Source organism: Eretmochelys imbricata, chromosome 1 (genome assembly GCF_965152235.1).
Source record: "Eretmochelys imbricata isolate rEreImb1 chromosome 1, rEreImb1.hap1, whole genome shotgun sequence".
NCBI lineage: Eukaryota > Metazoa > Chordata > Testudines > Cheloniidae > Eretmochelys > Eretmochelys imbricata.
Genome location: NC_135572.1, coordinates 64,185,632 through 64,208,610, shown reverse-complemented (window position 1 = coordinate 64,208,610; position 22,979 = coordinate 64,185,632). Strand labels below are relative to the sequence as shown.

The 22,979-nt window shown below is 37.7% G+C and overlaps 1 protein-coding gene across 2 annotated transcripts in view; it reads right to left on the bottom strand.

The window, feature by feature from the left end:
- VWA8 (von Willebrand factor A domain containing 8) overlaps nucleotides 1-22,979 on the bottom strand; it is a 289,992-nt gene that overhangs the window by 195,558 nt on the left and 71,455 nt on the right. For both annotated transcript variants that reach the window (XM_077811982.1, XM_077811992.1), the window contains exons 9-13: nucleotides 22,772-22,876; nucleotides 17,269-17,400; nucleotides 14,880-15,014; nucleotides 14,707-14,784; nucleotides 583-743 (exon numbers count right to left, since the gene is read on the bottom strand). In XM_077811982.1, coding sequence (XP_077668108.1) covers nucleotides 583-743; nucleotides 14,707-14,784; nucleotides 14,880-15,014; nucleotides 17,269-17,400; nucleotides 22,772-22,876 — 611 coding nt within the window. The remainder of the gene's footprint in view (nucleotides 1-582; nucleotides 744-14,706; nucleotides 14,785-14,879; nucleotides 15,015-17,268; nucleotides 17,401-22,771; nucleotides 22,877-22,979) is intronic.

Sequence of the window (22,979 nt, the reverse complement as noted above, 5' to 3'; positions counted from 1 at the left end):
CATCCAGTTAACCAGTTTAGTGAGATCCCTTTGTAACTCTAGCAGTCAGATTTGGACTTAACTGCCTTGAGTAATTTTGTATCATTGCAAATTTTGCCACCTCACTGTTCACCCCCTTTTTCAGATTCCTTTAATCAATTTAGTAAACAATTCCAAAAAAGCATTTTTCAGAGTGAGTATAATTAATCAGTCATTTATTAGAAGCAGAATGCATTTTCAAATACTATTTATAATGTCTTTACTACTTAATAAATATTAACTTATTAATGTTTAGGCCTCATAGTTTTCACTAGGATAGAAACTACTACATTTTCTAATTCAGTTAGAGTACAGCATGAATAAACAGCTGCAATTGCCAATATTAATAAAGGTTTACATAACACACTCATGGCTTGCTGCTGCTCTCCATATCTGAGGTCCCAACATAATGTATTCTGTAAAAATCCAATACCTTGACTGCAATTTTAAAATATACCTGGATTTGCACAGCTGTGTATTTGCAAACAGGACACAGCTTCTGAGCATGAATGTCCTGAATGAACAAGTCTCAAGCACTCTGCTTAACAGGGTTCCCATACCGACCTTTGTAGAACAGCTAGGGTGCCAGAGTTGACGCGATGAATACCATCAAGAATAACAAGCTTCCCATCCAAGGCAGCAGTAACAAGTGGAGATGGTCTCCAAGCAGTGTCTCCATTTGGAAGAGTATACCTTTGCTGCACCAAATCTCGAGCTGTCATATCCTATGAGTAACAATTATCAAAAGAATGCATTTAAATAGGGTTGTCAAACGATTAAAAAATTAATCACAATTAATCGCACCGTTAAACAATAATAGAATACCATTGATGTGAACAGTTCTGGATATTTTCTACATTTTCAAATCTATTGATTTCAATTACAACGCAGAATATAAAGTGTACAGGGCTCACTTTATTTTTATTACAAATATTTGACTGTAAAAAACAAAAGTAACAGTATTTTTCAGTTCACCTAATACAAGTACTGTAGTGCAATCTCTTTATCATGAAAGTTGAACTTACAAATGTAGAATTATGTACAAAAAAAAACTGCATTCAAAAACAAAACAATGTAAAATTTTAGAGCCTACAAGTCCACTCAGTCCTACTTCTTGTTCAGCCAAACACGTTTGTTTATATTTTCAGGAGATAATGCTGCTCACTTCTCGTTTACAATGTCACCTGGAAGTGTGAACAGGGGTTCACATGGGCACTGTTGTAGCTGGCATCACAAGATATTTATGTGCCAGATGCGCTAAAGATTCATATGTCCCTTCATGCTTCAACCACCACTCCAGAGGACATGTGTCCATGCTGATAATGGGTTCTACTCGATAATCATCCAAAGCAGTGTGGACCGACGCATGTTCATTTTCATCATCTGAGTCAGATGTCATCAGCAGAAGGTTGCTTTTCTTTTTTGGTGGTTTGGGTTCTGTAGTTTCCACATCAGAGTGTTGCTCTTTTAAAACTTCTGAAAGCATGCTCTCCACCACGTCCTGCTCAGATTTTGAAAGGCACTTCAGATTCTTAAACCTTGGATCGAGTGCTGTAGCTATCTTTAGAAATCTCACATTGGTACCTTCTTTGCGTTTTGTCAAATCTGCACTGGAAGTGTTGTTAAAAGAAACATGTGCTGGGTCATTATCCGAGACTGCTATAACATGAAATATATATGGCAGAATGCAGGTAAAACAGAGTAGGAGACATACAATTCTCCCCCAAGGAGTTTGGCCACAAATTTAATTAATGCATTTGTCATAAATATAAAGGGAATGTTAACCACCTTTCTGTATACAGTGCTATAAAAATCCCTCCTGGCCAGAGGCAACATCCTGTTACCTGTGAAGGGTTGAGGAGCTCAGCTAACCTGGCTGGCACCTGACCCAAAGGACCAATAAGGGAACAATATACTTTCAAATCTTCAGGGCGGGGGGGGGGGGGGGGAAGGCTTTTGTTTTGTGCTCTTTGTTTATGTGGTTGTTCTCTCTTGGGACTGAGAGAGGCCAGACAGAAATCCATTTTCTCCAACCCATCCTAATCCAAGTCTCCAATATTGCAACCAGTATAGGTAAACCAGGCAAGGCGGATTAGTTTATCTTTTATTTTATGTGAATTTTCCCTGTGTTAAGAGGGAGGTTTATTCCTGTTTTCTGTAACTTTAAGGTTTTGCCCAGAGGGGGATCCTCTGTGTTTTGAATCTGAATACCCTGTAAAGTATTTTCTATCCTGATTTTACAGAGATTATTTTTACCTTTTTTTTTAATAAAATTCTTTTTTTAAGAACCTGACTGATTTTTCCATTGTTCCAAGATCTAGGGTTTGGGTCTTTGATGATTTTGTAACAAATTGATTAGGATATTATTCTCAAGCCTCCCCAGGAAAGGGGGTGTGTAGGCCTTGGGGGGACATTTTGGGGGAAGACGTCTCCAAGTGGTCTCTTTCCCTGTTCTTTGTTTAAAATGCTTGGTGGTGGCAGCATACTGTTCAAGGACAAGGCAAAGTTTGTACCTTGAAGAAGTTTTTAACCTAAACTGGTAAGAATAAGCTTAGGGGGTCTTTCATGAGGGTCCCCACATCTGTACCCTAGAGTTCAGAGTGGGGAAGGAACCCTGACAGCATTATTTATTTAATGAGCGTCATCAGCATGGAAGCATGTCCCCTGGAATGGTGGCCGAAGCATGCAGGGGCATACAAATGTTTAGCATATCTGGTACGGAAATACCTTGCAATGCCAGCTACAAAAGTGCTATGCGAATGGCTGTTCTCACTTTTAGGTGACACTGTAAATAAGAAGTGTGTAGCATTATCTCCCATAAAAGTAAAAAAAATTGTTTGTCTTAGTGATTGGCTGAACAAGAAATACGACTGAGTGGACTTGTATGCTCTAAAGTTTTGCATTGTTTTGTTTTTAAGTGCAGTTATATAACAAAAATATCTACATTTGTAAGTTGCTCTTTCACCATAAAGAGATTGCACTACAGTACTTGTACAGTACTTATTGGTGAATTGAATAATACTATTTCTTTTGTTTGCCATTTTTACAGTGCAAATATTTGTAATAAAAAACAACAACATAAAGTGAGCACTGCCTACTGTGTATACTGTGTTGTAATAGAAATCAATATATTGGAAAATGTACAAAAACATCCAAAAATATTTAATAAATTTCAATTGGTATTCTATTGTTTAACAGTGCGATTAAAACTGCAATTAATCACAATTAATTTTTTGAGTTAATCTCATGAGTTAACTGCAATTAATTGACTGCCCTAATTTAAACTATATTATACTGATCTATCAGAGCTTGATTTCATTTGCAAGTACTATATTTTGTTTTTTTAAGTGGCAAATACCCAAATGTATTTAGGCAAGAAATCTTTGTTTTAAATAAAATTTCAGTTTCTATACACATTAACATTGCCTTTTCAATACTCCAACAAAAGGGAAACTTTTAAAAGCAATTTAAATGGAATTTTTGTTGCATGCAATATATGTATTTGAAAACTATAGAGCTTTGAGTATAGAATGGAGCAGCAATTGTGACCTGGCATCATCTGAAGACACTCAGTTGTAAGACTCTGCAGAAATTATAATTAAATCAGGTACTGATTTCACTGATGTGGAACACGGGTAAAAAATTCTGTTAATTTCTAAGACCCAGAAAAATAAAATACAACTGAGATATTTAAGAGGGGGAAGAGAAGGTAAAGCAATAGAGGGACCAAGAGCCCCCAAACAAAATGGAGTAGAGTTCCATATGGGCGCTGCACCTCAGCATAGAAGGTACTTTTGTAGACAAAGCAACAGCAAATCAGAGGAGGGGGCCAGCATATCAACCACTACATATATATTCTTCGTGGGTTCCCTCACAGGAGGTACTCCCTGTTGCTATAGAGGAAATCGTAGTGGCCACCATGTGGCCTGGAAGATGAATTCCTTCCTCCTTTTTAGACTGCAGAAGATCTAACCAGGGCATAGCCCCGTAACTTTGGTGGCAGGATGGATAAAAATCAATGATTATTTATTTTAAATCAAAAAAATCTGATTTTTTTAATTTAAATCCAGTTTTTTTGATAAAATGCTTTCTGAGGAAAAAACCTCTCTAAAGATAGTTTTAATGAAGATATATTATAGCTCAAAGATATCTCATCATGGAATAGGGATTATAAATTCTAATTCTACAGTATGAGACAATATATTCATGTAATATTTAAGAAAAGTTTTGTAAATGAGTTCCAACAGTTAATGGATTAGGGACCCAATCTTATGGGGTTCCAGGGCCTTCTATATAGATTATTTAGGTTAATTTTTCTATCTACCCAACTGGACTCAGTGTTCAGTCTAGAAGATACCATCAGACATGCTTAGTTTTGCAATTCTCAAACTGTGGCTTTGTGTCTCCAGAGATAACATGCTTGTTAACAGCAAAAAATGTTTTAAAATAAATAAATAAATAAAATAACAGACCTCAACGCTCTGAAAATTTGTGTAGACAGAGTCAATCCCTTACCTCTCTCTAAAAGTGCAAAGTTTCAAAAAGTTCAGTGAATAGAAGATTGTTGGGGACAGAATAGATCTGGACAAGGAGAAGAAGTCTGGAGATAAATGTGAGACAGAAGGGACAGGCAGCAGAAACAAAAGTGAAACTGTTTGAGCAGCATATTCCAGAAGTCTTGAGGTCTTTCTGAGTGTAGCCTTCATTGATTTGAGATCTACCATACCATTCTCTCACTAGAAGGGAAAACCTATAATCGCAGCAGGCCATAAAAGAGACCCAGTTTGGGAATATTTTAATAAAGTTCCTCTACCTGTGGGTAAGACAGGCATGCTTGCAAAATGCAAACAGTGCAACAAAGAAGTGCAAGGCCTGGTTTCCCGAATAAAACAACATCACGAGAAGTGTTCCTTCTCAGGAGGAAGCTGCACTGAAGATGATGAAAGGAACATGTCTGAACATGCAGGATCTTCAGGTTGGTGGTAACCAACAAGAATGCACTTTTATGTAGAAATCCATAATTAAAATGAGTCTTCCTGACTAGTGATTTAAATCATGTTTTAAATCAAATCCACCCTGTTTGGTTGTTTGCAGTGAACAGCATTTGGCCTAAAAATCAGAGGTGGGAAAAATATTTGTTGCTGCAGTTGCCGCTTTTGCATACATTCTTCTTACAGCGGTAAATCCTTTGAACTTTAAACAATGAAAATAGAATAAATTACATCATATAGCCTGGATCATTTCCTCTTTCTGCATTTCCTTAACAGTCTTAAAATAACAGGACAAAGTCTTGTTCCTTTGAGGCATCCACGGATATGTAACTTAAGGTTTCACCGTCAGTACCATAAAAACAACACATCTTTTTACTGTTGTACTTATCCACCATTTTGCTTTACTACTGAAATACTCAGTCTACACACAGAATGAGAAACATATCTTTATCAAAACAAAGGAAAATATACCAAAAATATTTCTGTGCCCTTGAACTGCCACTTATTTCAGAAATTCTCTATACATTCTGTAGTTAATAAATGCTGCACAGGAGAATGTACTATAATTCAAAATTAAATTAAATTTCACTTTATACCTGACTCCTCTTTGGGAATGAAATTAACTGTGCGTAGTATGAATTCATTAAGCTAAGACTGATGTTGAAAGCAAACAAAGACAGACACCAAGAGCCCAAACGGAAAACCTAAATTTGCTGAAGATAGAAAATCAGAAGAGCAGAATGCAATAAAGTGTAATTCAGAAATAAAATCAAACTTCACATCATATTCTAAATGACTTGAATTGGATTTTATCTGGTTATGTAGAGATGAAAAACTATCTTGTTACCAGTTCTCTCAATTATTCAATTTCTGTGCTGCGGTTAAAGTTATTAGTTTTTTGACCAAAGATTTCTTTATTAGTATTTAATTAACCTTGATTACTTATTTAAATATTACACTAGTAATATATTTCATATTCTCTCACTCTGAAGTTGACAAACAACTGCATTTTTAATTTTTTTTCCTGTTTTGAGCCAAGTCCTTGTAAAGTCTGATTCGGTTATAAGACAGAAAGGTTACTTCATTTCCCTTTGGACTTAAGTCCCTTTAGACTCAAGCTTTCATTGTGTTTTGAGGAGGTTAATTCTTTGATTTTTTTTATTTTATGTTACACCAGATATTTCAATTTATTCTTCATATTTGCTTCATTACTCTTTCTCTGTCTAAAAGTGATTTGACAACTACTCTTATAGTGTGAATGTCACATAGAAAGAACTTTCACTGAGGATTCTGAAAACCTTTTAAATCAAAAGAAGAGGATCCAAATAATCTATCACAGTGGTTCCCAAAATCTTAATGCAGAGATTGTCTCATGGAGGCCTTCCTCTCCCATTTTGTTCTCATATACCACCTTTTCTCCCATTTCTGATTGCATAAAATCCCTGTAGCAACTACAGCAATTGCTTACATGGGAAAGTAATTTTAGGAAAGTATTTAATTTATTTTTAGTTGTCTTTGAATGCACTTAAGCAACTGGAAATGAGGAGAAGCAGCAGCCTAAGTACCATATGACCAGCCAGCTCTTTCCTGTGGACAACAGTTTGGGAAACGCTAGTCTAAATTACTTAAAAAAAAATTAAAAAAAAAAAAGCAAACAACAACAAAAAAAAACTTAAAACATTCCTCCCTTGCAGATGTTCCAGAAAAATCTAATATCCAAATAGTAGTAGCTTTAACACAAATTCGCACTTTGATTTTTTTTCTAGAAAATAATTATTGTTCATAAGCATTTTAATACTTTTTTTTAAAACTAAGGTGTGTCTTTCACTAACCCAGCCATTTGTTGTTACGTGATCTCAAAATTTTCTCTACTACCTTCTTCATTCCTATTTTCTGTTTGAGAAATCTTAGCAGAATGTGAATCTAACCTGGCATCAAAAGTAAGAAACCTAGACTCTCTAGCCTCTGAACTGCGAAGAAAATGATAACTGTTGGCGAAGCAATGGAAACTGGTTAACTTGGATGCTTCTATTGCCATAGTTGCTAAAGGGGAGTGAGATGTAAGGGACATAATACTGTTATTTTCATTAGACCCTTGAGAGCCATGCAAAGTTCACTAAGAAAAAACATGCTCCCTCCCTCTCTCTCTTTTTTTTTTTTTTTTTGCTTTCTTTCTGGAGATATTTTAGGAAATAAATTGTGGGAAATTTAATTTCTTCCCAGAACTTTCTCCTGAAGGCTATTGAGTTAAGCCTGAAGAGGGGAAAAATGTTATTTCTTCAGCTGAAGTTTACTTCATTGCATATTTCTGTGCCTATATTATTACTTGCTAAATTATAATTGACTATGAAGACACAAAAATTTATTGAATTTTAGGATTAGGATTATAGTAAGAGATTTTGGCCTCTTAAAGAAGTCACAAAGACTTTTTTTCCTGACCCAAAAAGGTGAAACTAGATATTAAATTCTATATTGCCTAGTTATTGAATGAATGCATGTCGTTAATATTTGTTCTAGTATCAGATTAAATTATGATATTGATATCCAATGCTAATTACTTAATATCATGAATTTAATTTTTTGTAGAAACCAGATATGTCCTACTTTTTTTTCTAGTTTATCCCTAGGGTGTTTCAAGTTCTTAGTAATTTCCAGTCAAAACTGGATACGTATTTTGGAGATGTACTTATGGTTAGGCTTGGAAAGATTAGATACAATTTGTGTTTTAATGGTTCTGATCCTTTACATTAATCTTGTCTTGATTTTATGTTATTTCTATAATAAAATTGTTGATGTTATATAAAAACACTAGTATATGTTTTAAAAATTATTTTATGCAGAAAAAAACTCTCTCTATTCTGGCAGACATATATATATATACACTGAATAACAAGTTTATAAAAGTTATTGATATCACCTAAATATAGCTTTATAATTCCTAAAAGTCAAAGAAATGTCTTTGTAAACTCTCTTTCCTTAGAATCTGATCCAACTCCCACTGAAATCAATGGAAAGACTCCCATTCACTTCCGTGGGAGTTGGATCAGGCCCTTTTGCATAGGCATCATAGATACCCTTTTGAAAGTGAAAGTTTAAGCTATTTTATAAAGGGACTGAGTTCATTTGTTCAAGTGACTTCCTGAGGTCCCTTCCAACCCTGATATTCTATGATTTTCAGCTTTATCTGCCATGGGCCCCCAAATGGGAAGTCCTTAGCTGCCTTTCTGCAGATCCATACAGGTTAGAGGTGGGGCCTGGAAAAAACTTTGCCTGAATCACTGGTATTTGTAGCCACATTCCTAAGTTTCCAAGACCAACTGGCTTCCTATACCGGCGATGAGAAAATACCCTGACATTGTGTACACAAATAATGAAGATTTCCCTTAGTATATAACAAGGGTCAGGGTTCATTTGTCATGAGTGGGTTCATTTGTCAAGCGGCAAAGAGCACATATTCCCTTGATACCAGTTAGCTGAAATTCTCAGCCTGTTCTCGTATCAAACTCTGAGCCATCCTGCAGAGAAAGAAGACCAATCCCCTGGGAAGTATATACTAGATAAGCCCATTGAAAGTGAAAAATTGTACAGGAAGGGGAAATGATGTGCACAATAACCATCTTCAGAGGAGTTTGAACCTCATCATATAATCCTGAGGTAAATACTGGAAGAGACAGGTTGATCTATTCATCACTTAAACACTCACATATAAATGTGAATAGAACTAAACCAATAGTATTTTGTAGAAAAATATTTCTTCAGGAAATGTTTTTCTATAGTTTAGTGTTTTTAGTTTTATTCAGATATTGGTCAATGCTGGAAGTCTTCTCCCATCACATTCCTTTGACTGGCATGCCTGAACGTATGGAATGCCCTGAAGATGTTGATGTGCCACAGGTTGATTTTGACTTATGTCTCATTCAAAGCAGAGCCATTCAGATGATTCTCAATACCTTCCTTCTGAAGGAAGATATATTTTTCATATTCTTTTATTTAAGGCCTGTTTTTAGAGACAAGAAAAAGACAGTGGGGGGAAGGGGAATCAAACCTTAACTGAGAGAAATACTCCACAGTCATTTTCTATCCTGCAGAATTATATGACAGAAAATGACAAAAGATGGTAACCAGGGAATAACTTGTCAGACTCAGAACAGACATCAGCTGTGGATCTGAAATTCTTCCAAATATGTTCCTGTCAACCTTTCTATGTTACAGATCTAAAATTTAAGTGTGGTCCGTAGGCAGAGCTATGCCAGATTTCAGTTTCAGACAGGGTTTGCGTGAGCTGCTTTTTCTTTTTTATAATAATATTTACTTGTCTAATGATTCTTTACTTTACCAAATGTGCTCAAACAGTGAGCTATTTGAGAATACATAGATTTCAGGATGTAATAACACATATATCCATTCTAACAGGAGCAAATATTCTTTTTAAAATTACTGTTTGTAATTTGAGATTTGCTGGCTATAACTTAGCAATTTCAAGAGAGATTTATTATTTCTGGAATAAGATTAAAAAAAAGCTCTCTCTTTTTATTTCACTGTCATTTGAAAAGATAATTTAAATTAGACACTACTGAGACCTTTTCTCCCACCTCCTCCCCTCCATTCCCACGGGGGACACTTGGCAGGTCATTGGTTCTCCTCTTCTCCAAGCTCAAGCAGGGCCATGATGGGGTTGAGGGCCTGTGAGCAAGAAACACACTGGGGCCCATCCACTGGGAGGGAAAAAAAAACTCCCCCCACGCTTGTTACACTGGCAGGAGTCTCTTACAACCTACCATCTGGAATCCAGCTGCAGCAACAGCTCAGTCAGAGGCTCAGGCACTCTGTACTGAAAGGAAAAAGAGAGAGAGAGAGAGAGAGAGAGAGATGCACGGATAAAGAAAGGAGGAAAACTGAAGGAAGATAAAGAGAAATGAGAGAAGAAAAGGAAAAAGTACAGCTGGGATCCCCAGCAAGAAGAAACAGTGATAGGTAAAAAGTAGGACCTCAGAAGCTGCCACACATGGCTACTGCAGAGGCAGAACACTTCTGGGAAGGAATATTGTGGGTAGGCCCTCTTAAACTGGCCGACTTTGACAGCCCTGTGTAAGCTTGGAAGTCCCTCCTCACCCTCACTCCCTTCACCTACATACAAGCTGCTATCACCTGGAGGCTCCAGCATGGTTAGCCATCAGCAGGGGAAGCACAGAGAAGGAAGGTATAGAGGTCACCAGGTTGCCTGAAACCAGGCTCGACAGCCAACCACCTCTTATGTTATGAAGAGTCTTGTGATATTTGACATTCTTCTTAAAGCCCCAACTCTTTTAGCCACATGATTATGAGAATCACAGCTTCCGTAAAAAAAAATGCTTAGCCCTTATGGCTGCAGAAAGAAACTTGGAAACAAAACTTTAAATGCTCAAAAACCAGAAGACAATAAAAAGTCCATCTTTTCTGTTAACCTATCATGATTTTTAAGCCAATCTCATGGTTTTGGGGCCTGATACTTGAGGTTGGCAATACTGCCCCTGTGCCAAAGAAGAGTGACTGCTGCTGGCTGTAAAACACTCTGTTGAATGTTGGGGATGAAGATAAATGGGATACACACAAAATGGGAAAGGACTGTCAAGGAAGCAGTATTACAGAAAGAGATCTGGGGTTATTTAGCCTGTGATCTACTATATGAGTCAACAATGTAATACTGTTGCCCCCCCCGCAAAAAAAAGAGCGAACATAATTCAGGGATGTATCAGCAAGAGTGCTGTAAGCAAGACACGAGAAGTAATTCTTCCACTCTACTCCACACTGATAAGGCCTCAACTGAAGTATTGTGTCCAGCTTTGGGAACCACATTTCAAATTGGAGACAGTCCAGACGAGAGCAATAAAAATTATTAAAGGACTAGAAAACAAGACTGATAAGGGAAGATTGAAAAACTTGGGTTTGTTTAGTTTGGAGACAAGAACGCTGTGGGGGGACATAACATTTTTCTAGTACATAAAAGGTTGTTACAAGGAGGAGGGTGAAAAAATTGTTCTTTTAATCTCTGAGGATAGCACTACAACCACCTTGCACTGATCTAATGAGTTGCAACATTATAATTGCAACCCCCGTTTCATGTTTGCCCTAAGCACTGGTGAGACCTCACCTGGAGTACTGTGTGCAGTTCTGGTCTCCCATGTTTAAGAAGGATGAATTCAAACTGGAACAGGTACAGAGAAGGGCTACTAGGATGATCCGAGGAATGGAAAACTTGTCTTATGAAAGGAGACTCAGGGAGCTTGGCTTGTTTAGCCTAACTAAAAGAAGGCTGAGGGGAGATATGATTGCTCTCTATAAATATATCAGAGGGATAAATACCAGAGAGGGAGAGGAATTATTTAAACTCAGTACCAATGTGGACACAAGAACAAATGGATATAAACTGGCCACTAGGAAATTTAGATTAGAAATTAGACGAAGGTTTCTAACCATCAGAGGAGTGAAGTTTTGGAATAGCCTTCCGAGGGAAGTAGTGGGGGCAAAAGATCTATCTTGCTTTAAGATTAAACTCGATAAGTTTATGGAGGAGATGGTATGATGGGATAACATGGTTTTGGTAATTAAATATTCATGGTAAATAGGCCCAATGGCCTGTGATGGGTTTTAGATGGGGTAAGATCCAAGTTACCTGGGAAAGAATTTTCTGTAGTATCTGGCTGATGAATCTTGCCCATATGCTCAGGGTTTAGCTGATCGCCATATTTGGGGTCGGGAAGGAATTTTCCTCCAGGGCAGATTGGAAGAGGCCCTGGAGGTTTTTCGCCTTCCTCTGTAGCATGGGGCACGGGTCACTTGCTGGAGGATTCTCTGCTCCTTGAGGTCTTTAAACTACAATTTGAGGACTTCAATAACACAGATATAGGTGTGAGGTTTTTTTTGTAGGAGTGGTGGGTGAAATTCTGTGGCCTGCGTTGTGCAGGAGGTCAGACTAGATGATCATAATGGTCCCTTCTGACCTAAATATCTATGAATCTATGAATCTAAGTAAGTCCCCAACTTGCTATAGGGAAGGCAAAACCCGCCCCTTACCTTGTCTTGGCCTATCTGGCGGTGAGATAAAAAGCCTTTCCCAGCCCTCCAAGAAAAGAGCAACTAACATAATGCCCACAGCAAATCATGACAAAACCTGATATTTAACTACATCCACAGGAGGGACACTGGGTGCTGCTTTGCCTGGTCCAGGTAAAGGTGCACTTTTCCTGCACCGGTGTGGACCTGCATAGTTCCCTCCTCTCTTCTGGCCACCTGGGAGGGGGAATGGGTCAGTGTTCCCATGATAACCTGGTTTAACGCTATCGCAGATAGTCAGTCTGGCTCTCTACCCCTTAAATTGGCCGAACACCTTTTCCTGCAAGCCAAACACTGCTTAACGTGTAGTGAGGTCATTGTCCCATGCCTCCTACAGTCAACCAACAAAGCCATCCATTTGTCAGCTTCTTGCAAAAATGTCTCTATACCTTTTTCCATCCCTTCCCTGTACTGCTCTGTAAATCGCCAACCTTGTTCTCCAAATCTCTTCTCAAGACCCACCTCTGACACAACACATAGGTAATCAGTCAATTAATGATGGCTAGGCTGATGGACTGAAAGAGACAGTGGCACTTACATTGTCTATTTACAATGAAAAAAATGTAAATTTGTATAAAAATTGTATATATTTGATTAATCTTTCTCTGCTCCCTTCCCCCTACACTTCATAAGTGACTTCTCATCTTAGATTCTAAGCTCTGAGAGTGAGGTACCATATCCTTGAATGTGTTTTTCTAGAACCCACCACAACAGAGCCTCAATCCCGACTGGGATCTGTGTTATATTTAATATAAACATTAAACAACAAGAATCATGACAAAATTAAAATAGTACTGGTTTAAATTCTATACATTATGCATCAGAAAAGTAAATATGTAAGACAATATGAGAAGATTATGGAATCTGAACAAAGAAAGAAAGAAAGATTAAAGCTATACATACTCCTGGGAGAATTCTACACCAAAAAAATTAAAAATCCTGTGAACAATATTTTAAAATTCTGCAAAATTCTGCATATTTTATTTGTCAAAATAACACAATATAGTCATGCCAGTTTAAATTATTTTGGTAATTTATTTCAAAACTGTCAGCAAGTATGTCTGTAACAATACAAACAACAAAAAAGATTCAGAAAATGTTTTTTGACAAATAGATTCCTTACTAGGCCTATTAATACAGAACTCTGAGTAATAATTCATTTAAACTACAGTACAGAAACACATTTCCTACACCCCTCAGAAGCAGTGCAAAGGCTTGGGGGAGTCAAGGATTGCAGAGGAGCTGAGGGAGAGGGAAGTAATTGTTGGGAAGGAGCCGGCGTGTGAACTTGGAGGGTTGCTGGGTGTGACTGGGAGAAGTATGGAAGTTTTGGGGGTTTTGAGGGGGACGGGTTGTTAGGGAGCCTCCCCCATGCAAACCCTGGCAGATCCCTAGCCTCTCTCATTGTCAGGCACATCTGCCCCTGTTCCAATGTGTCCCTGTGCCCCTCCACCATCCCCATGTGTCCCTGAATCCCCACTCATCCACCCCCTCCCCCATATCCCCACATTCCCACTCAGTCCCCGTCCCAGTCTGTCCCCCTTCCATTAGCCCTTTTGAACCTCAGTCTGTGACCCCCCAGCAACCCCATGCTGTCCATCCCCCCATATCCCATGCCTCCTGACCTGGCCCTACAAGCAGGGTGCTGTGAGGAACCCAGCCGCTTCTCTTCCCTATCTGCAGCTGGGGCAGCTGTTCTCTGTTCTGATGCCACAGCAGCCCCTTGTGGGCAAAAGGCATACTGCACTCCGGCAGAATGTATTTTCTGCAGAGAAAAAAAATTCAACACAGGACATGAATTCTGCACATGTGTAGAATCGCAGAATTCCCCCAGGAGTATACAGAACATAAAAAGTAACACAAAAAGAAGGTCCCCAAAACATAAAAGCAAATATGCATTTTCAACACAATAAAGAAACTGCCTTCCAGAATAGAAAAATGAAGATGCTGGAGAATTCCATTTCACAATTTTATAGCATACGGACAAACAAAAAAAGGAAGGGGAAAAGGTCTTCCAGGGCCTCTAAATATGCCAAAACAACTGGTCACCATGCAGACCCAAAGGCAGGAAACACACTTAGGAGAACAACATCCAAAGACTAGAAAGAAAAAAAAATCTTTTCTTTCTTACATTGTTATGCTAATTCACAGCACCAGCTGTCAGCTCTTTGCAACTAAGAAATATCGTAATTTACTTTATTGAACAAATCTCCTTATACTCCACTCACTGACGTTCTCTTTTTCTATCTCTACTAAGAGCCTGAAGTCAATGTTACCTTTGCTACTGACTTAGTATCTGACCCTATACACATAGTAACCTACCTCAGAATTCCATACCACACTCTATATAATAATCTCTCTACGTAGCCTTGCAAATTGGAAGAGACTCTGCAACTCAGTATTCTGACACCAAATAAACAAAGTATCTCAAGAACTACTTCCCTTTCATTCTTATATTACTTTTGCTTCTTTCCTTAAATGAATGATTTTTCAGAGACTGTAGCCTTACATAGAGATTCCATCTAGTTTCTTTCATCTGTAACCTATGTATGTCATGTTTCAGACCATTTGTAAGGCATACGCACCACTGTATAATTTACTTTACCTGATACAGCATGACAGGCTCTATGTTGTATCCTAACATATTGGCAAACTCCTTAGCAATAACTGTTTTGCCACAGCCCTATAAAGTAAAAAATAAAATAAAATAAAAATTAAGGCATTAGATTTAAAATACCTTGCAAGGAGGAAAAAAAAAGAAAAGTTTACAGTTCTTACTTTTCCGCCTATCAAACACATATCCTTAACCATATGTGACTGCATCATTTCTGCCAACAGCTGCTTATGGCTGGAAGTCTTTATGAAAGCGTCTGATCCAGAACACAGTTTTAATGGTCGAGTCCCAGCTGGGACCTACAAGGAGAAAAAAGATAAACAAGTTATATGAAAGTGGTTTAGGCTCGGGGGCAGATTGGTTTACACTGGGTCAGTAGCCCTGTAACTTTTCACTGGTGATTGCATTCTTGTGCTCCAGAATCTAAATCTTTTTTAAAAAAAAAAAAAAAAGTTGCCTTTATGGCTTGTGGTTGCCTCCCCCCCCCCAAAAAAACCACCCATGAACAGGAATCAAATGGAAATCAATGCAATGGTATTTGGTTTGGTTTGCAGGCAACATGAATCAATAGTCTCGAGAGGACTCTGACTCACCTCAGTAGGGTATTAACACTGAATCCCAATTACAAAGTGAACACTAGAATCATTTATTGCAGATCAGGGGGTAAGAAAGAAGAGAAATGATCCTATGGTGAAGATATGAACAATCCACTTGGAGGGAAATCTCACTCCGGTGTTATAAGTGGGCAGAGCTTTGCAGAATAGCAACACTTGTTTTTCCTCTAGTTTAACCCCTGCTTACGCTACTAAATTCTGTTGCTCTTTCCACACACACACTGGTCACTGCTTCCCCTTCAAATTCCTCCTCTACTCTTGTTCCCAAAGAGGCTGTTCATTCCTCAGAGAAACTCCTCAATCAACTCTGAGTCCACTCCAGTGCCTAATGAAGCTAACTCTTTCCTTCAGAGCAGCTCTCCAATCAGCTTATCATAGATTCTACCATAGTTTGTTCCTGCTCTCCAATCTCCTTCTTCACCTCCATTGTACAAACTCTCTGAGGCCGTCCCTCCCCAGTGCGACTCAGATCTCTCTCTGCCTCCAACTAACTCTCCTCTATTACATAGATACCTCAGTGTCACTGAATTCAATCTCTACTTTAAACTCAGATCAACATGTGTGTCTATAAAAAGTGCCTTCTTTCTCTACCGAACAGACCATAAACTTCACTGGAAGAAAGTCAGACTAACTGTATTTGATGTCAGTAATATGAAAACTTTTTCTCCATTTTCTGTTTCAACATCCTGGGTTGGAATAATATTACCAAGCACATTTTATTTGATGTGGTGGACAAAAGGAAAGAAACTACTATTGTTTTTATTTAAAGATATAGTGAAAAAAATGATTCTTTCAGAAAAATAAAACTATATAGAACATAGCCACAAGAGCATCACAAACGCTTTGTATTATGCTATTCCATGGCGCAACGCAAAATAAGAAATCAAGAAAGTACTTTTCCACCAACACTTTAGTAATTGATTAAATAAATAGGTCATGTCTCTGAAAAAATAACCACACAGAAACCTGCACAAGTTACCTAAAAATAAAGCCTTACTTTTCCAGTTCATAAATTACATTTGCTAAATATTACCATAAAAAGTGGATATTCACTGAGGCTCTCAGTCAAATTCCTTATCAACGTAGAGCATCAAAATGTAGGTGGGAGTCAACAGAAAGTAGCATAACAAATTTGCGGTAGTGATATGAAACCAAGAATATAGCGTAGGGGTGTGCAAACTACGGCCCGCGGGCCAGATCTGGGCCGCAAGTCATTTTAATCCAGCCCTTGAGCTCCCACTGGAGAGCAGGGTCTGGGACTTGCCCTGCTTCGGCGCTCCAGCCGGGGAGCAGGGTCAGGGGCTGCTACATGCAGCTCCCAGAAGCAGCCATATGGCTCCGCTCCAGCTCCTACATGTAGGGGCAGCCAGCTCTGCACGCTGACCCCACCCCAAGCGCCACCCCTGCAGCTCCCATTGGCCGGGAACCTCAGCCAATGGGAGCTGCCGGGCCGCCTGGCCACACCTCCTCATAGGAGCCGGAAAAGGGACATGCCCCTGCTTCCGGGAGCCACTTGAGGTAAGCGCCGCCCGGAGCCTGCACCCCGAGCCTCTCTCTGCACCCCAACCCTCTGCCCCAGCCCTGATCCCCATCCTGCCATCTGAATCTCTCGATACCAACCCAGAGCAGCCTCCTGCACTTCAAACCCCTCATCCACAGCCCTACCCCAGAGCCCGCACCCCCAAGCTGGAGCCTGCACCTTTTCCTGCACCCCACTCTGCTGCCCCAGCCCAGAGCCTCCTCCCGCACCCTGAACTCCTCATTTCTGGCCCCACCCAGAAGCCCACACCCGCAACCAGAGCCCTCACCCCCTCCCGCACCCCAACCCCAATTTTGTGAGCATGCATGGTGTATCATGCAATTTTTATTCCCAGATGTGGCCCTTGGGGCACGAAGTTTGCCCACCCCGATATCGCTTGTTGAATCTGTGAATCATTACCTGGAATTTCACTTCTTTTTCAGCAATCTGGAGAATTACATCAGCCTGTAAGGTCTTGCTTCCATGTATTCTTTCCACTTTTTTAATCCTACTGGGAAGCAAAGGGCTTTCTGAATCTTGGAGCTCAAAACGCTGTAAAAATTGAGAAAGTAGTAATTATTTAACAAAGTGCTGTGTTTTTAAATATTTCCACTGAAAACATGGCAGAAATTGATGCAAGACTAATTTCTTCTGAAGTTCAATATCCATTTGCTGAAAGAACCTTAATACTGGAAAAGTTAAAATGGACCTTTTAAGATGCTAACATTGGTATGTATCTATTAAGTGTTCTCTATTAAACTATTAGCTTGCTGCTCCTCTTGTCAAACAAATTAAACTAAGTCATGAGCTGGAACAACAGAAATCTGTGAATTCTGAGAAATCCATGAATTCCAGATCTTTTATAGAATTTTCTGTTATAGAGATTTTAATGTTTCTTTTCTAAATTAAAAAAAAATCTAGGTTATTCTGACTGCAAGATAGCCCTACTGATATAATTTCCCACCGCTGACTTGTTGATGTTGAAGCCAGAGAGACTGAAATAAAGCTCCAAGCCTCCAGCACTTATGTTAGCACACCATTTATCTTTGAGGACTATTATGACCACTTAACATCCAGCTTTAAAAAAAAAAAAAAATTACGCATCAAGTTAAGATGTTTATTTAGTTTGATAGCCTTGTGTGTAATTACAGTTGAGGATTCCCTACACACAAGAAACTTTTATTATATAGCCTTTAATAGGCCAAGGAAAAAATTGCCTTTTGCCCCTTTTATCACCACCTCTGCCCTCCACCACCCCTCCATCACTCTACGCTGTATGCAGGAGGCGTGAAATTTTTTTGCTAAAAACGGTGGGGTTTGAGGTTTTTTGGTTTGTTTTCATCTTATCTGTTTATCTGGGTGGAGCCTGGGGTTATATTAGAAATTCAGGTCTTCTTGTGCTTGAAAAAGTTATGGTGTCACTCTATTGACATCAAAGGAGGCAAAAGAGTGAAAGCTAAGTAATAGAGAGCAAGGGATTTTTAGTCAGATTTTTTAAACTACTGTTTTTTTCTTAACACCTCTAACTCTACTGCCTAATGAACACTTACAAGAGAGGATATGTCCATGTGTAAGATTCAACACACCCACACACATGCACACACACTTCAGTAAGGGTGTGAGCGCTCACCACACACATCCGAAGGCTCGTCTACACTTAAAATACTACAGTGACACAGCTGTACCACTGTAAAGCTTGAACGTAGATGCTACCTATGCTGATGGGATGGATTCTCCCATCCTTGTACTTAATCCACCAGGAACTTAGGTCATCTTAACTAAGCCACAATGGGATGTGGATTTTTCATACCCCTGACAGATGTAATTAAACTGACCTAACTTTCTAGTGTAAACCAACCCTAAGATACCCAAAAAGTCCTCCCGTAAAACCTGCTATTTCAGAGGTAAAAAACAAGTAAAAAACCCAACCTACACTTATTTGGGAAATGATTTTTCGTCTTTTTTCTACATAATCAAGAAGCAAAAAGGACCCTAACTGATTTTTAAAAACTGGTTCCAGAGCATCTTAAATTTGGCTGGCCATCTTGGCCATAGCCTCATGTTTCAAGCAGGTGAAAGGATATTTCATAGAAATTAGGTTATGAAGGTTCAGAATTCAAATATCATGATAAATATCTGTCTGGCAATTCAGATAATGATGAACATTGCTGCTGTGATGAAAACATTTGATGCAGTGTTGTTGTAGCCATGTTGTGTAATATCTTTTATTAGACCAACTTCCATGGTGAGAGAGACAAGCTTTCGAGCTCTGCGTAATCTTGACTCTTTCACCAATAGAAGATGGTCCAGTAAAAAGATACTACCTCTCCCACCTTGTCTCTTGAAAACATTAGAGTAAGCTTCACACTATTTTAGGCACATTCGATTGCTTTTATTAAAAGTGTGTTGCAAAGAATATAAAAATCTATGTATCTTTATTTGTACAAGATACCATAACATTGCAAATTAAGGTTAGAAACACAATTATTTTTTGTAACATAATCAGACATATACTTTGGCTCTTCACTCTCAGATTCACATTCTGGACTAAAAGACTACAAATATTTCATGTTTAAATGTGAACTTTTTTTAAAAAAAGCTCAAGTGAACTTTAGTGTAAAACTGCCAAAAATTCTATTTTTATTTTAACAGCTGAACCAATTTCAACCACCACCAAACACTGGAAGAAGAATAGAAAAAAGCTGAGAATGTGCACTCTGAGTTTCATCTTGAACTAAGATTTAAATTGGCAAGTTAGAGACCCTGATCCAAAGTTAACTGAAGTAAACAAAAAGACTCCCATTGAGTTCGATATACTTTGGATCAGTCCAACGCTATTTCCACATGCATTGCTGATAGACTCTTATAATTACAGCATCATTTCCAGGTGCAGTTATAACAAGAGAAGGAAACATTTTATTTCTTCACATTTCTCAATACAACTATAGATGGCTATCTAATGCTCTGGGTGCTAGCAAAATAAATTAAAAATCACAACATAAAGAAAGTACTTCCCACAAATATAGTAAAGTTTCAATCCTTCAATCATTACTCAAAAAATTAACTGAAATTAAAGAGAATACTGACTATGTAACAGATAAAGCTCAAAATGGTTACACACCACCAAGTCACATACAAGAATAAAGTAACCAACTCCTTAAGCACCTACCTATATAACGTGTAAGAGAAAAAACTGCATTATTGTTTGTGACTTCAATCTGAGTAACATAAAGCTGGAGGTTAGAGCTGGTAGGGAATTTTTCAATGAAATTTCTTTTCATCAGAGTATAGGTTAATAGAAACCAAAACTTTTCACAGGAAATGGTCAGTTTCAATGAATTTCTTGAATCGAAAAAATGTTGAAAATAGTTTCAGAATGTTTTGTTTTGACATTTTATACATGAAAAATTCCAGTCTTCCAGTTCAAAATAAAGTTCTGTATCAAAATCTAAGCTAATTATACTAAAAAATAAAAATGGCCAAAACTGAAACATTCTGATTGATTTGAATTAATTATTTTTTTCCTGGATTTTTCAGTTCACAAAAATTTCCAAGATTGATTTTTTGTCCGAATTAGAAACAGGAAAAAAACCATTTCCTGCCCAGCTCAACTGGAAGTCTCATGCTACTAATAGTAAAACATCTTTGGAATTTCTATGTAGTATAAATGACAATTACCTAACTCACAAAGCATTGCATCTAACATAAAAAGAATTCTATATTAGACCTCATCTTGACAGATAAAGAGGAAATGATCTTAGAACTAAAAGTTAGTGGTTGCTTTGGTGCAAGTGATCATGACTTAATTATATTTGTTATGTGCAAACAGAATAAAGTTCCAACCAGTAATATTTATACAGGGTGCTTTTAAAAGTACTAGTTTCACAAAGTTGAAAACAATTATGAGCCAAATCAGCTGGGAGAATTTAAACAAAAAAAAAAAAAAACTGTTAATTGAGAGATGTTGAAATACATTTTACTGAATTCCCAAAAAATCACAACTGAGGAAGAACACTACACAGGTTAAAAACCAGACTGGCTTAAGGAAGCGAAAGAAGCAATAAATAAATTTTAGAAGTGGAAGAAAGGAAATGTTGATAGCAATAAATACAAATTAAAAGCTAGAAATTGTAGAAATTGATAAAGGAAGCAAAAGGACACAAGGAAATATCTACAACTAACAGAGTTAAGGAAAACAAGAAATGTTTTTTAGTGTATTATGGCAAAAGGACTCTTATGGTATCGGTTCGTTATGAGATGGAAAGGGTAAAATGGTCAATATGCAGAAAAGGCAAAAGTGTTCAATAAATATTTCTGTTCCATATGTGGGAAAAAGCCAGATGTATGCATATCCTATGATGAAATACTTTCCATTCCAGCATTAACTAAGCAGGATATTAAATACACACTACTAAATTTAGACATTTTAAAGTCAGCAGGTACACATTACTTATATCCAAACGTTTTAAAAGACCTCCCCAAGGACCTCTCTGAACAGTTAATATTGATTTAAATAAATCTTGGAAAACTGGGGAAGTTCCAGATGATTGGAAAAACATTGTGCCAGTATATAAAAAGGGCAAATGGGATGACCCAGGTAATTATAGGTCTGTCAGCCTGACACTGAACCTGGGCAAAATAATGGAACACCCGATAAAGGACTCAATTAATAAAGAATTAAAGAAGGGTAATATAATTAATGCCAACCACATGTATTTATGAAAAATAGATCTTGTCAAACAAACTTGATACTCTTTGATGAAATTACAAGTTTGAGTGATAAAGGTAACAGTGCTGATGTAATACACCTAGACTTCTGTAAGACATTTGTGTTGGTACCACACAACATTTTGATTAAAACCTAGAACAATACAAAATCAATATGGCATACAAATTTATAAAAATCTGGATGACAGGTCTCAAAAATGTAACAGTCAATGACAAATATGACAAACATCACTGAGCATGTATTTTTTCTTGTTGGGTTCTGCAGGGATTGATTCTCAGGCCTGTGCTCTTTAATATTTTTATCAATGACCCAGAAGAAAACATAAAATCATTACTGATCAAGTTGGTTGACAAAGATTGGGGGAGTGATAAATAATGAAGAGGACGGATCCTGGATTGCTTAGTAAACTGGGTACAAGCAAACAATAAGCCTTTCAATAGGGCCAAATGTAAAGTAATACATCTAAGAAAAAAGAATGGGGGGCATACTTACCAGTCGGGAAATTCTATCTGGAAATAGTGACTCTGAAAAAGACTATGAATCTAGGAAAATGCTGGCAGGAGGAGAAAGTGGGCAGGGAAATGAAGAGACATAAAATACGCATTTTCTCTGTCTTTCTTTTTTAGTTTTTTAGTTTTTGTTCAGCATTATTTCAGAAAGCTCTATAGATTAACTGAATGTTTAACAGATACAAATGTCCATAAAGATAAACAAACTAGTAGAATTGTCACGACACACTCAATATTTTTCATGTGAAGTAATTTAATCACAATTAATTTTCTAAGAAGTTTATGAATTTTAGAAAAATTATTATTTTCCATTTTAGTGACAAAGACCTATCTTGTCAATATCTTCTCGCTAAGGCCCTGATTCAGTAAGGCACTTAAGCACATGCCTAAATTTAAACATGTGAGTAGTCACACTGAAATCAATGGGACTATCGCATTGTTAAAGTTACGCATGTGTTTAAGAACCTCTGAATTGTGGCCTAAATTCAGTAGAAGATATAAAACACTCATCTAATGAAATCTGTTGGTTTATGAAGGTATTGTTCAAAATCTTTTTTTTAACATCAGCGTTAACATATATTATTTAAATAATTAGCATTGCTTTGATGTCTTATTATGATTTAATGGGGCTACTGTAGTAACTGACTGCTCTCTGGGATTTGTATATAAAATGCACAGTACTCACTTTTAATGCATCTTCTACTGCAGTCCTGCCTTCCCTTCCTAGTAGGACATTATAAGGGTAAAGCCATTTGATTATATGCTGGACTGACATCATAGGGAAGGAATCCTAATTAGAAATAAAAATACAGGAAAGATTAATTCAATTATCCATTAGCCTGGAACACTTTATACTGACACAACTGCAAAAGAGGCAAGAGAGACAACAAACA